This window comes from Lipotes vexillifer, unplaced genomic scaffold (assembly GCF_000442215.2).
Source record: "Lipotes vexillifer unplaced genomic scaffold, Lipotes_vexillifer_v1.1 scaffold91, whole genome shotgun sequence".
NCBI lineage: Eukaryota > Metazoa > Chordata > Mammalia > Artiodactyla > Lipotidae > Lipotes > Lipotes vexillifer.
Window position 1 is genome coordinate 2055011 of NW_006777583.1, and position 15899 is coordinate 2070909.

At 43.5% G+C, this 15899-nt stretch overlaps 1 protein-coding gene across 2 annotated transcripts in view; it reads right to left on the reverse strand.

Moving 5' to 3' along the window:
* APC (APC regulator of Wnt signaling pathway) overlaps positions 1–15899 on the reverse strand; it is a 138495-nt gene that overhangs the window by 16888 nt on the left and 105708 nt on the right. For both annotated transcript variants that reach the window (XM_007451201.1, XM_007451200.1), the window contains 3 exons: positions 7969–8067; positions 5044–5422; positions 3239–3334 (listed from right to left, as the gene is read on the reverse strand). In XM_007451201.1, the coding sequence (XP_007451263.1) occupies positions 3239–3334; positions 5044–5422; positions 7969–8067 (574 nt within the window). The remainder of the gene's footprint in view (positions 1–3238; positions 3335–5043; positions 5423–7968; positions 8068–15899) is intronic.

Consider the following 15899-nt stretch of genomic DNA (forward strand, 5'->3'; position numbering starts at 1 on the left):
ATTAAAGCATTTACGAGACATAGGGGATAAGGAATAGACTCATGATGTCTTCTAAGATTCTGGCTTCAGCAAGTGGGTTGACTGGAATGCCATTTTCTGAGAAAAGGAACCCTGGAAGAGACAGAGATTTGGGGATGGAGGAGACAACAAACTCAGTTTCTGTCAGCTGAGTCAGAAATGTCTGAAAAATCATCTAGGTGAAGATGTCGAATGAGTAGTTTGAAAAATGTGTGTAAATCTCAGGAGAGACAACTTGGATTAAGCTGTAAATTTGAAAAACACTGTAATTGAAGCCATGGAGTAGAGGATACTGCCTAGGGAGAGTGGAAGAAAGCTTAGTACAGAGCTTCAAAAAATTCCACTACTTATTACTTCGGTAAAGAAGAAGGAACCACCAGTAAAAGAACTGAGAGTTTTGACCCAGGAAACAGATCTGGGAGTCATTGTTGACCTGAAGACAGTGGCCTTGTGTACTGAGGAGATCACCAAAATGTTGAGGATTATAAAGCAGACGATCAAAGCCAAAACAAAACATACTATGCTTCGTGCCTACATAAAATCCTGCCTGGCACAGCAGTATCTGTGATACTGTTTTGAGAAAGGTGAAATGATCTAAAGAAAATCCCAAGAAGGCACCTGACTACTTTTGTATGGAAAAACCAAAAATCTTAGGACTTGATTCTAAAAACAAAGATTAAAGAAGGATTTGGTCAATGCCAATAAAACCATGAAGAACATGGCTAATGAAAAAAAGGACATTCAATAACATTTAGTGTATCAGATAAAAGAGAGAGCCCTTTATGACTTCAGGCAGGTAAAAAGAAAACCTTCAGTGAATTTTCAGGCAAAGAATCTATACATTAAAACTATAAATGGATTCACAAAAATATGATGTGAACTCATGAGCAATACAATAAATAATAGGTTGCCCTAAGAAATATTAGGATGTTTCAAGGTAATGCAAAGGCCATGAACACATCCTTCCACATTTTCTTGGTGTCTATGTTAGAGAATAGTGGTCCAGATGAACCAAATACTATCTCCTATGGTATCTCATAACCTTACAGATAGTAGAGGATCAATGGCTTCAGGGGACATTTAACAAAATCCTTAATTTAAACTTATCAAAAAGAGATAATAGAAAGATGATACTTAATTTTTAAAAAGTATATTACTTTTCTTTTACTTGGTTTAGATAGTCACCATTAGCATGAAACGCCTCATTCTAAAATAAATATTAGGGGCTCAGCATCAATATTCTATATATTGGTGTTTCACAAAATTTCCCGATCATAAGAATCACCTGGGCCACTTATTAGATTTGATTCCTAGGTTCCCTCCTCCGGAGATTCTACTTTACTAAGCTTGCTTACCAGGCACGGGCCAGAGAAATACATGGTTTGAAAACTGCCTCTGGTGATCATTATGATCTAGTTTGGGAAACACTAATGCAAATTAACTATAAATTCCTTGAAAGTCAGGACCACGTCTTAATCATTTTTATACCTAGTGCCTAGCACAGTTTCTGGGACAGAGCTGGGAATTCATAAATGTATACATTACTGATACTATGGTCTAAAACTTGCAATACTAATAGGTGCAAACTTAAATGACCCTAATAGTTGTAAGAATTTTCTTCTATGTACAAATAACGGTCCTAGCTGACTGGGCTTAGAAATTTCCCTTCATCCACTTGGGACTTCTTTCCTCCTTATTCCTCACTGTCAGATCCCCTTGTGCTGTCTTAATCCATCTCCCCATGGTCCACACACCTTGGTCCTTCTTGTGCTCCAAAGCAAATTCAGAGGCTAGGAGTGAGAAGAAGGTAATCCCCTGTGGCTACACCCCCAGCAGTCACACCCCCAGAGGCCCCATCCTGCTCCTCACCTGAAAGCCCCTGCCCTAGCTCCTGTGATGAAATGCCCCGGGTAGCCTTCCTACCTGAGGAAGGAAGAGGAACAAATACTGAGTCTAGATTTTACTTGGAAATTCAGATGATTAATGTGTCAGTCCTAGTCTATAGTTCATTGGAACACAGGAACATTTATAAAAAACGTTTGTGGGAGCTTAAAATTGGATTTGTTTTCCCGTTGATTCATTATTTTCCCCATTATTACTAGCGTTAAAAAAAAAAACCACCCAAACTTAAAATTTCACCAATGCTGAGGCAGTACTGAGGAGGGGAGAACTCATAAGCTCGTACTCAGTTTCACAGGAGGCTGGGGGCATGGGGGAAGGAAAGAGAATCAAGTGGGCCGACTGCTAGGGCCTGTGGGAAGAAAAGCATGGCTGGAGGGCAGGCGGAAATCACAAAGTACACAGCCTCCCGAAGTGATGACTCTGAAGGAGACAACACTCATTTTTGGCCGTTCAGGTTCTCTGTGTTTAAGAGTGTCATGATTTTGTCACTTTGAAGATAAGTGATGAATGATAATGATGAGGGGTGGCAGGAATACACAGTGAGGGCTTGAATGAAATGTAACATAAACGGCACAAAAAGCAAGGGCACAGCTACACTAAGATGGAAACTCAGTGTATGGTTCTTGCTTGTGGCACGACTAGAGCGATCCAGTTCACATGAGATGGCTCAGCATGATGCAACTTATAAATACCACATGTGCAAAATGAACCTAGAAATCAAAGAAAAACCATTACATGAAAAATGGGGGGGCACAAATGCAGGTTATATAAGGTTTAGAGTATGTGAGAACACATATCTAAGAGTAACCCTTCCACAATTAATGGAATGTTTCTAACATAAATCAGAGCATAATGCTTTTCTGTATTAATCAGTTTCAGAGATACCACGCTGCTTATCATGAAAACCCAGTAAAGTACAGATAACCGTGAAGATAAATGAGAATCTTAATAATAATTCCTTCTGATGTCTTTCAGAAGTGACTGAGTTCAAGAATAATTACATAGCCCCACGTCTCAAAACAATTCAAATTACCCTCCCCATCAACTGTCACCCAGGGTCTACCTTGACGATAGGGGCAAGAATGGACCACTTAGTATTTTTTCCAACCTTTGGCTAAGATTTTAAAAATCCAAGTTAGGTTACAAGGGTAGCAGTTTCTGCCACTTAGGACATTGTCTCCCCTGGAAACCAGAGTATAGTCATTTGCTATAAGGAGGAAGCAGATGGTAATAAAAGTTAGTGGCCTTATATCCTAATTCAAGAATGATGAAAAATCTTTAGTATTCTTCTATGGCATTAAGAAACATTTTGTCTTACCAAGTTCATTCATCGCGTGTCTATGCTCCTCATCAAACGAAAGTTTCATTAGAACACACACAGCAGGACAGATTTGATGTTCAACAGGAGCTGGCACTGAAAGATAAAATTGACATAAACCATAATGCTTTGTTTTCTCAAAAGTAGTGATGTTTATTATACTTAAAAAATACTCAGGGCTCATTAATACATCCCTAATGCATAGCAGTTTAGTGAATCAACAAGTATTTGCTAAAGAGATGAATAAATACTACAAACATGGAAAGGGAAATGTAAGGGTTTTTCTTGGTTCCATAAAAATGTCTACCTCTCATCAGCCTTTGACCGAGTCTGCTGGATTAAGTCCCATGCAGGTTTATGCTATAAGTCAAATAATAACTTAAAAATTATATTGGCTATATGAAACAATAAAAACCTTTTGGTATAAAACCTTTTATTTACAATCTCTATTTAAACTTAAAGGCATGCGGCTGTATACAAATGTAGTAGAGAAACCTAGTATAAACCTAGTATAGAAAGCTTACTATACAGATACCAGATAGTAAACAAAAATTTAAAGACAAGGTGTCCAAGAAAATGTACCTGCACATTTAATACTATGCACAAAGTTTCAAAACTGTTACTTGAAATAAAAATTTAAAAAGCAAGTCTATTTTTCAGAAGTAATAATATTTATTCTATTTAACTTTTCTGAGAATAGGTATTAAGAGCACAAAATGCGAGTCATTATATAATTGTGGACAAAGAAAACAATCCAGAAAGACAATGTTCTTCCAGTAAAGCATCTTATAGTTCTCCTCATCCCTAGGACAAATAGATATAAAGGACATTTCTGCTGTACTCTATTCTTGAAAACTTTTAAATTTTAAATAAATTAACTTTTATACTTACCTAAAAAAAATCTGCTAAATCTTTATAGATCACGTTCTCATCATCACTCTTTCTCCTACTCCCGAAATCAAGATACTGATACAATAGTCCTTTGTCGTGTGTGTGCGCATGTGTGTGTTCTTATCGGGTGAAAGGAAGGTCTTAACCTTATATACTTACTGCTTTTGGTTCTTGCTACAGGAATGAAGTAAGTTATGTCCCCAAAGGTCCCAACTCCCATGTTCCCTGCTCCTGAGGGAGAGGGGCTGGTGGCCAAGGGTTTCTCCCTGAGCAAAGAGCTGGGAGGCTGATCACCCCAGCAACTGGGGCCCCATGGCCTGAAGCAGGATGGTGCAGTAGGAAGAGGACTGGGCTGAGAGTCAGGAGATCTGACCTGTGATCCTGGCTCCACCACCCACTAGCTGTGAGGCCACAGGTAAGTCTTTTAGCCTCTCTGAGCCTCAGTTTCTTCATCTGTAAAATGGAGATGATATCTTCCCTTCCTACTTCACAAGGTTGTTGTAAGGATCAAGTAACATATATAACACAGCTCTGTATCCACTGAGTAGAGTGATATGCAAATGTAAGAGATTATGGGTTGGTCACTAACAGCTGAAGGAACTTATGTAAAGTCACTTTCTTGAGCTTAATCTCAAGAAATGGAGGACATAATTGCTCAAGTTCTTTCTAGATCTGCTGTGCTATGACTCTGTCTTGATTTTCTGTTCTTTTGTGGTTGCACTGTAGTACACATAACATTTTCCTTTGCTAACTTTTTCTAGAGAAGTAGAGAAATTAAGCTTTAAACTATGTTAGCAGTGTAGATGGCTAATATGAATTTCCCAGGCCTATTCATAAAGACACCATCCTAATTTAAAGTTTTCATTTCAAAAACTTTTACATTTGCTTTATAACATGCACCGTATGGAACATACTTGGATTTTTGTCCTGGTCCATGCCTTGTTCATGGGCTTCCTGCCACTCCCAACAGGTTTCACAGTAAGCTCGTATCTGTTCCAAAAGATGAAGGACTCGGATTTCACGCCTGCCTCTCTTGTCATCAGGCTGTGAGTGAATGATGTTGTGGAGTGCTGCACTGGCCCTGGCCCGAGCCTCTTTACTGCCCCGGGAATTTCCCAACAACACAGAGTCTTTGTCATTGCCATGTAAAAGCTGGATGAGGAGAGGAAGACATCCAGACTGTCGCATGGATATACAGCTGTCTTGGGAGCTAGACATAGCTAGCAAAGTTCGTGACATATCATCCTTATCATGAGTACCAAGCATTGACAACAATGAATACACCATTTCCACCTGTGGGCCAAATGAGTTTAGAAACAAAATTATGACTTTAATATCCAAAAGCCAACACCAATGAAGTGATGAATGGGATATTTATTGTAACTCATTAAAAACAAAAACAAAAACCCCTTTCCAGGATGAAGTAATGAGCATTATTTCAAAATCCATATAATATAATCATCACCAACTTGTTTATGAGTAAATATTAGTAGTGGTAGTACATAGTGTTGACAAAGAGAAAGTAGGTTCTTGCATAAACCTAAATTGCTGTTTGTCTGGATCAGCTGGTGATAATCCACTGATTATGATGAATGACAATCAACTGATTTCTCTCTCTCTCTCTCTCTCTCTCTCTCTCTCTCTCTCACATCTCCCCCCGCACCACACATACCCACCCCCACCACCACACACGCAGAGTCAGAAATGTGGTTTATCTAAATTCTTTACACAATTTAAAATTTTAATTTTTAAAATCTACAACCATAATCAATAAAGAGAAAATATATTTCAGCAATTATTATTTACTAAGTACTAGCTCTCAGCAATTGCTAACCATCACCAGATTATAATTAGAGTAAGTCCCCTACATATGAACGAGTTCCATTCTGAGAGCACGTTCACAAGTCCAATTTGTTCATAAGTCCAACAAAGCTAGCCCAGGGACCAACTAACACAATTGGTATTTAGTACTATACTGTAATAGGTTTACAATACATTCGCATCTTTGAAAGTTCGCAACTTGAAGGTTCATATGTAGGGGACTTACTGTATAATACTGTTAAAGTTATGATTTCTCCCTTATACATGTAAAAATATTTTGTCATAAAAAGAAGAATGCTCTGATCATACAGGGATACAAAGCCAGGATTCTTATTCAATTTTTTTTTAAAAGCAGCTTGTGAGCATCAATTACTCCCTGACCATAAATTCTAAGAATTTACTTAGAAGCAGATTAGAAACAGGAAACAGTACCCAGTTATCCTGCACTGTGATCAACCTCATTTTAAAGTGAGAGCTATTACATAAAAGAGGCTATTACATAAATGTATCATATCTGTAAATTAGTGGTTCTTAACCAGGGGCAATTTTAGCCATGCTGAGACACTTTTGGCCAATTTTAGCCACGCTGAGACACTTTTGGCAACGTCTTGGAGACGTTTTTGGCGGTCACAACTTCGGGAGGAAAAGCTTCGGGCACCTAGTAGGAAAAGACCAGGGATGCTGCTAAACATCCTACAATGTAATGAGGAATTATCCAGCCAATAATGCTGAGGCTGAGAAACTCTACTCTAAATGTGTAGACACACACTACTCTTAGATATGAACGTTTTATTAGGAAGGCAGTACAGAACTGTGGATAAACAGTCTTTCAAATTCTGACTCCGCCATTTACAAGTGAGTTGTGTGACACGACCAAGTTATTTGAATTATCTGAGGCCCAGTTGTCTCAGTTGCAAAATGGAGAAATTTACCCAATAGGGTTTTCTTTGTGAAGATTAAATAAAATAACACATGTATGGCACAGTAACTGGCATTCAAAAATGTAGTAAGGTCTTAATATTATCATGCATAAATCACTTCAAAAGGAAATGGTATTCTAGCTGCCAGTTTTCATGCAATAGTACTGTTGAATATTAAACATTTTCTTTATAGTGAAAACTACTTGTTGATGTTGGACAGATCTGGGGTTGAATTCCAATTTATTTATACGACAGCTGTCTGAATCTTTTTTTGGCTTCAGTATTCTCATTTTAAAAAGAGGGGCAAGAATACCTCAAAGGGTTTTCAAGAAGATGAGATAATAAACATACAACTCCCAGCAGTTACTGGCATCCTGGCGGTCCCAAGTAGTTAACTATTGTGAGTTATTAAAAGGATTAAGTTTCATATTAACAATACCATTGATAATCTAAAGTTCATTTCCTATATCGGCATTAGTTATTTCAGTAATGCTTTTCCTACGAGCCACTATATTATTAAAGTAAAGAAAGACTATGTAGAGTATGCTGTGAAAACAACTAGTGGAATTATTTAGGTTTAACTGAAAATATACTGCTTAGTAATATTAGAATTTCATCTTTGTTCATATAATAGTAAAGCCTCTGGCTTTAATAATAATAAAATAATTATTTTCTTTTCAAACATACTATCCTCAAGTCCCCCAAAATATTTACTAACATCTAAGAGACCCTAAGAAAACTCACTTATCAGCAGTGGATAGGATAACATTCAATTTCAATAATTTTCCCAACCACTAAGTATTTACTAAACACTCATTATGTGCAGATTCTGTGCTAGATGCTGCAAAGGATAAAAAATAGTCCCTGTGCTCCAACTGTAGTGATTCAAAGGAGGTAGACAGACTGCATGGGGAGGTGAGAGGACCCTGGAAATCAGGAAATGTTTTGTAAAGAAGGAAAGCCCAAGAAGGTTTCTGAAGGCTGGCTAGGACTCTGACAGTCATTTTTTGGTGGGCTGGGCAGAGGAGGTGTGTGCCACTGCAGGCAAGGCACAGAGGCCGAAGTCACAGGGAGTGCTCAGTGCTTATAATCTATTACCTTGGTTCCCAGATGACTTGTCAGCCTTCGAGGAGCAGAATGTGTGCTGCTAGAACTCAAAACACTGGCTGTTTCGTGATCTATTCGTGCAGTTGAACCCTAGAAATTAAGCAAATCATAGACAGTATAATTTAAATTATAGATAAATACGGCTAACTTCATGTTAAGGTACTCCAAATGAACTGTCTTTAGGGTAAACAGTTAAATATACCATTAAAAGTGTGAACATTATAACTGCTCAAAGTGAATATTTTTACCTATAAACTTAAGTAGAGTTTAGAGAAACACTGAAGGAAAAAAGATTGTTGCAAAAGACAGTTAAAGTACAATGTGGAAGTAACCGAACACTGCAGAAATTCTAAGAGTAATATTCTTTCACAAATAAAAAGGCATGAAACTACATTCAGTTAAATATAAATTGACTGGTAGAAAGCTCCACTGAGTGACGAAATGCTCTAAATTACCACAAAACTAACTGTAAATTTCGTACAGACCAAGTTCTCCAGGAGCTCAGAGTAGAAAAAAGACTGCTTGAAACCTCTATTGGAGAAAGGCATGAAAAAATAAATAACTGCACTGAGATATCATGAGCACGTAGTAAGAAGAATGCATAAAATACTGAGGGAAAACAGAAAGAAATAACTACTTGCTTAAGAACTATTACAGACTGAGTAAGATAAGTTATACCTAAAGGTAGGCCTTGGATTTTGGAAAAATGATGGAAGAGTCTGTGTAAAGGGATAAATATGAAAAGCATGCTAGAAAAGAATATAGGCAGAACACTCTGACATAAATTGCAGTAATATTTTTTTGGATCTGTCTCCTAAGGCAAAGGAAATAAAAGCAAAAATAAACAAACGGAACCCAACTAAACTTAAAAGCTTTTGCATGGCAATGGAAACCACAGACAAAACAAAAGACAACCTACAGAATGGGAGAAAACATTTGCAAATGATGTGACCGACAACGGATTAATATCCAAAGTATATAAACAGCTCATATGACTCAGTATCAAAAAAACAAACAACCCAATCAAAAATTGACCTGAAGACCTGAATAGACATTTCTCCAAAGACATACAGGCACATGAAAAGATGCCCAACGTCACCAGTTATTACAGAAATACAAATCAAAACCAGATATCACTTCACACCTGTCAGAATGGCTATTATTAAAAAAAAAAAGTTTTAAGAGAAAATTACATTTGTAAATGTAACTGTAGAAAAAAACTGTAAATGTGAAATTCATTTAACTGTATATTTAAAATTAGTATGTTAGTCTTTCCTCAATAAAGATGATTTTAAGAAGTTGCAACTTGAGAGGTCTTTTTTATGTCTCCCCATATAAAAGCATGAAGACCCACTTATTCACACCCACGTAGGGAAATCTAGGGTTAGATTAAGAATACTAGAACAGAGTCTCAGAGTGGCTACCCTTTCTAGTCTCTACTCCTTCCGTGGGTCTGGATGCTTTATGCTGGTTAGTCCTCTAGGGATACTTCTCAATTTGGAGCAGCAGGTTTAGTACCCCTCAGGGTAGGGAGAACAGGCAGCAGAGAAAGACATCCTGCAACTCTTCCCACTGCCACTAGCTACTGGGTGCTTCTATAATGGTATTTCAATTCACATGCAACCAAACAACAAACATTTACTGAGCTTCTGCTACTTTCTCGGTACAGTGCTAATCACTAGGGATATAAGTGAATAAGATAGTCCCGTCCTCACCGCACACAGACTCTGGACAGGTTGCTCAACATGTAAATATACAGTAGGAAGTGCTCTGACAGAGGCCACATGCACACACAGGAAAGGCATATACTCAGTCTTGGGAGTACAGAGTAAAGTGCGATCCGATTTTAAACTACGAGGAAGAGTTTAGACAATAAAAAGGAGGAGAGTTAGCCACAGGGCAGCCCAGATGAGGCAGAAGCATAAGCAAAGGTCAGAAAGAACATGTGTGTGTGAGAGAGGGAGAGGGAGAGGGAGGGAGAGAGGGAGGGAGAGGGAGAGGGAGAGAGGGAGGGAGAGAGGGAGGGAGAGGGAGAGGGAGAGAGGGAGGGAGAGAGGGAGGGAGAGGGAGAGGGAGAGAGGGAGGGAGAGAGGGAGGGAGAGGGAGAGGGAGAGAGGGAGGGAGAGAGGGAGGGAGAGGGAGAGGGAGAGAGGGAGGGAGAGAGGGAGGGAGAGGGAGAGGGAGAGAGGGAGGGAGAGAGGGAGGGAGAGGGAGAGGGAGAGAGGGAGGGAGAGAGGGAGGGAGAGGGAGAGGGAGAGAGGGAGGGAGAGAGGGAGGGAGAGGGAGAGGGAGAGAGGGAGGGAGAGAGGGAGGGAGAGGGAGAGGGAGAGAGGGAGGGAGAGAGGGAGGGAGAGGGAGAGGGAGAGAGGGAGGGAGAGAGGGAGGGAGAGGGAGAGGGAGAGAGGGAGGGAGAGAGGGAGGGAGAGGGAGAGGGAGAGAGGGAGGGAGAGAGGGAGGGAGAGGGAGAGGGAGAGAGGGAGGGAGAGAGGGAGGGAGAGGGAGAGGGAGAGAGGGAGGGAGAGAGGGAGGGAGAGGGAGAGGGAGAGAGGGAGGGAGAGAGGGAGGGAGAGGGAGAGGGAGAGAGGGAGGGAGAGAGGGAGGGAGAGGGAGAGGGAGAGAGGGAGGGAGAGAGGGAGGGAGAGGGAGAGGGAGAGAGGGAGGGAGAGAGGGAGGGAGAGGGAGAGGGAGAGAGGGAGGGAGAGAGGGAGGGAGAGGGAGAGGGAGAGAGGGAGGGAGAGAGGGAGGGAGAGGGAGAGGGAGAGAGGGAGGGAGAGAGGGAGGGAGAGGGAGAGGGAGAGAGGGAGGGAGAGAGGGAGGGAGAGGGAGAGGGAGAGAGGGAGGGAGAGAGGGAGGGAGAGGGAGAGGGAGAGAGGGAGGGAGAGAGGGAGGGAGAGGGAGAGGGAGAGAGGGAGGGAGAGAGGGAGGGAGAGGGAGAGGGAGAGAGGGAGGGAGAGAGGGAGGGAGAGGGAGAGGGAGAGAGGGAGGGAGAGAGGGAGGGAGAGGGAGAGGGAGAGAGGGAGGGAGAGAGGGAGGGAGAGGGAGAGGGAGAGAGGGAGGGAGAGAGGGAGGGAGAGGGAGAGGGAGAGAGGGAGGGAGAGAGGGAGGGAGAGGGAGAGGGAGAGAGGGAGGGAGAGAGGGAGGGAGAGGGAGAGGGAGAGAGGGAGGGAGAGAGGGAGGGAGAGGGAGAGGGAGAGAGGGAGGGAGAGAGGGAGGGAGAGGGAGAGGGAGAGAGGGAGGGAGAGAGGGAGGGAGAGGGAGAGGGAGAGAGGGAGGGAGAGAGGGAGGGAGAGGGAGAGGGAGAGAGGGAGGGAGAGAGGGAGGGAGAGGGAGAGGGAGAGAGGGAGGGAGAGAGGGAGGGAGAGGGAGAGGGAGAGAGGGAGGGAGAGAGGGAGGGAGAGGGAGAGGGAGAGAGGGAGGGAGAGAGGGAGGGAGAGGGAGAGGGAGAGAGGGAGGGAGAGAGGGAGGGAGAGGGAGAGGGAGAGAGGGAGGGAGAGAGGGAGGGAGAGGGAGAGGGAGAGAGGGAGGGAGAGAGGGAGGGAGAGGGAGAGGGAGAGAGGGAGGGAGAGAGGGAGGGAGAGGGAGAGGGAGAGAGGGAGGGAGAGAGGGAGGGAGAGGGAGAGGGAGAGAGGGAGGGAGAGAGGGAGGGAGAGGGAGAGGGAGAGAGGGAGGGAGAGAGGGAGGGAGAGGGAGAGGGAGAGAGGGAGGGAGAGAGGGAGGGAGAGGGAGAGGGAGAGAGGGAGGGAGAGAGGGAGGGAGAGGGAGAGGGAGAGAGGGAGGGAGAGAGGGAGGGAGAGGGAGAGGGAGAGAGGGAGGGAGAGAGGGAGGGAGAGGGAGAGGGAGAGAGGGAGGGAGAGAGGGAGGGAGAGGGAGAGGGAGAGAGGGAGGGAGAGAGGGAGGGAGAGGGAGAGGGAGAGAGGGAGGGAGAGAGGGAGGGAGAGGGAGAGGGAGAGAGGGAGGGAGAGAGGGAGGGAGAGGGAGAGGGAGAGAGGGAGGGAGAGAGGGAGGGAGAGGGAGAGGGAGAGAGGGAGGGAGAGAGGGAGGGAGAGGGAGAGGGAGAGAGGGAGGGAGAGAGGGAGGGAGAGGGAGAGGGAGAGAGGGAGGGAGAGAGGGAGGGAGAGGGAGAGGGAGAGAGGGAGGGAGAGAGGGAGGGAGAGGGAGAGGGAGAGAGGGAGGGAGAGAGGGAGGGAGAGGGAGAGGGAGAGAGGGAGGGAGAGAGGGAGGGAGAGGGAGGGAGAGGGAGAGGGAGAGAGGGAGGGAGAGAGGGAGGGAGAGGGAGAGGGAGAGGGAGAGGGAGAGGGAGAGAAAGAAAGACAGACAGACAGACAGAAGCTGATTCACTGACTGATTTGGAGATAAAGAGCTTATTCTGATTGCAATAAAGAAGATGGAGTTGAGGGACCAAGACCCGAGGTAAGAAGAATAGTCAGGGGGCTTTTTAAGGAGACTTAGGCAATGGGCCTCTCTTGCTCTACAGTAGAAGGGGAATGACTCCTTATCCTGAAGCAAACATACTGTCTTTTTTTTTTTTAATTAATTAATCAATTTATTTATTTTTGGCCATGTTGGGTCTTCGTTGCTGTGCGCAGGCTCTCTCTAGTGGTGGCAAGCAGGGGCTATTTTTCATTGTGGTGCACAGGCTTCTCATTGCGGTGTCTTGTCTTTGTTGTGGCTCACGGGCTCCAGAGCGCAGGCTCAGCAGTTGTGGTGTGCGGGCTTAGTTGCTCCGCGGCATGTAGGATCTTCATGGACCAGGGCTCAAACCTGTGTCCCCTGCATTGGCAGGTGGATTCTTAACCACTGCACCACCAGGGAAGTTCCAAACATACTGTCTTTGAGGATATCTAAATATTTTTACTGTTTCTGGAAGTGAGGATCTAACACAATCCCTAACGATTCTTGTTTCCTGGTATTCACACCCTTATGTAATCTCCCTGCCTTTGACTGTGGGCTAGATTTAGTGAATGGCTTCTAGTGAACAGACTGCTGCAGACGTGATGAGAAGTCACTTCCAAGATAAGGTCACGAAGACTGTGGCTTCCATCCTGGGCACCCTCTCTTGTACTCTCTGAGGGAGGCCAGATGCTACGCTGTGAAACGCCACTTGTAGAGACCCTGGTGGCAAGGACATGACATCACTGGCCAACAGCCTGAGGACATGAGGCCTGCCAACAGCCATATGAGTGAGCTTAGAAGCACATCTTCCCCGAGTCAAGTCTTGAAATGACTGCGGCCCCAGCTAACACTGTGACTGCAGCCTGTGAGAGACCCTGAACTGGAGGCACTCAGCTAAGCTGCACCAGGATTCCTGACCTACAGAAACAACAATAAATGTTTGCTGATTTTGCTAAAATTGTCAAGCAGCAATAGAAAATTAACCCATTGTTTGAAACAAAAGAGAAATAAGAGGCTAAACTATGAAACAAGGGAAAACCCATGTCCACACTAAAACATGTTCCGGACATTCATTTCAGTGTAGATACCAAATCATCTTTAAGCTTCAGTCTCTGTACCTTCCTATACAGCTCCTTGATTTTGGGACACTCACCACTCTGTTCTCCCAAACTCTCTAGCTAGAAATCCAGATGCATTTCTTATAAGGAGATTCCAAGAGAACATTCCCATACCCACACTACCGATAGGCCTAGAACTCGAGCCCTGAGAATCTTTCCTGGGCCCTTTTATTATGGTTAGGCCTGCACCGACATCTTTCAGAGGAACCAGAAAAATGGCAACCTGCAAGAAATGGTACCTTCCTAAGAAGTATTTCCCACCCGACTCATGACTAAATTCTGAATAAATGAGCATCATTAACTCTCTCTCAAACTCAAGACCTATTAAATCAGCCATATTTTACATCCACTAAATCAGCCTTGCTCAGTGTCCAAAAACATGTAAGTCCAAAAACATATCATTTCCCACTGTCAGCCTTAAAACGTGTGTGAGACACTATTTCTTACTATTTTCTTTCCTATCCAAACTTCCTTGTGAAATTTAGGTTCCATGCTCCGTAAATACCCACACCTCAACTTTTCACATAATGCTCCTTTCATTTCATTAACTGAAACCTAGCTCTTATTGGACACCACCTCCCCCTGCAGCCCTCTCTCCAATATCCCATGTACTTTGGCGTCAGGAGGTAGCATAAGCCTATGTTCTCCTCACTCTTCAACACCACTTTGAAACTATTATTTCTCCACCTTCCGGTAATAGCCCCAAATCTCCTTGTGTTATAATTACTTTTCCCTTTCCCCAGTGCTATCACCTACTAACCACCCAATCACTGTCTTCAATCATTAAACAACTTTGGCACAAGGGTCACTGACCTCCTTCTACTTCAGTTACTGCCACCATTCTGGGTAACTTATGCATCATTCAAAACAGTGGTCTCTCAGTTCTCTGGTATCTTCAGTGACGTTTTTCTCCTCTACTCCATTTTAGTCACTCACATCTATGGCTGTATGCTAGACCATTTCCATCACCCTAAAATGTACCATCTCGGAATAATGCATTTATTTATCTTGTGGTAACTCTGAAAACCTATTCTTCTGGCAATCTCCTTTAACCTTCCCCAAGAAAGTGTCTTTAAAATGATTGGAATGTCCAGCACATGAATGTCTCTACATACTCCACCTTGAATTTTTTCGTGGTCCGTCACTTCCATAATTCTCTTGTCAGTTTTCAATATCTTTGCCCCATGGCTATTCCATCCCACCTGCCTGGAAACATTGCAATTGTAGATGAATCCAACTGTCTGTTTTCTCTACATCCTAATATGCACTGCTGAGCAGTATTTGAGAAATCTGAGCACGTGAGAATATCACACAATTCTCCAGGGTGCTGCCCATATAACATTTATGGTCACCAATACACCTGGGCCCTTAGTCCTCCATCTGTAATCCTTGTGTTTCCCTAGTCAGCTCTCCCTTCTTTGCTCACAGTGGCTATTTTGGATATGTCTCCTTTACCACAAATAATTTTACCTTCTAATTTACAGAGAAACAGAAGCCATCAACAAAACTTCCACAAACTTGCTGCCACCAAACTGACAAAATTACACCTGCCTCCACACCCATCTCCATCTTCTCCTGCTATTGCTTCAGAGGCACCCCTTCTGCTACCTAAGGCCCATTCCTTCATGTGTGCTCTGGACCCTTTCCCTCCCCATTTCTCTTTGCTCTTTTGGACCTTCAATCTTTTTCTCTACTGGCTCCTTCCCATTACCATTCAAATATGCTTCTCTCTCCTATTTTATAAAAAGAAAAATAATCTCTCAATTTTCTCTCAAATCTCTACTCTGTGTCAGTTAATGGCCTTTTCTCTCTTGGGCAGTTCACACTCAGGCTTTTTGAGTTAGCTAAAACTGCTCTCTTCTACTTTTTAACCTTCCAATTTAAACCTCCACTCACTCCAATATCACATGGTAGAGAAGAAAGCCAATGAAACGGCTCTTGCCAAGATCAGCACTGAAGTTCTTTTTTTTTTTTTTGGTACGCGTGTCTCTCACTGCTGTGGCGTCTCCCGTTGCGGAGCACAGGCTCCGGACGCGCAGGCTCCGGACGCGCAGGCTCAGTGGCCATGGCTCATGGGCCCAGCCACTCCGCGGCATGTGGGATCCTCCCGGACTGGGGCACGAACCCGTGTCCCCTGCATCGGCAGGTGGACTCTCAACCACTACGCCACCAGGGAAGCCCTGAAGTTCTTTTTTTGGTGAAACCTAAAGGAAAATTTTCAAGTCCTTACAGTCAATGGTGGATATTGTTAACTATTTCCTCTTTTGGAACAACAATGTTATTCCCTTGCTTTGGGATTTTTTTAGCCCAGGTCTTCATCTTCTCGTTCTATAATCACAGGGGATATACAAATCTCCCGTACCTTTAATTATCACATTTTTCACCCTTCCCTTTGATTCCAAACCCACTATC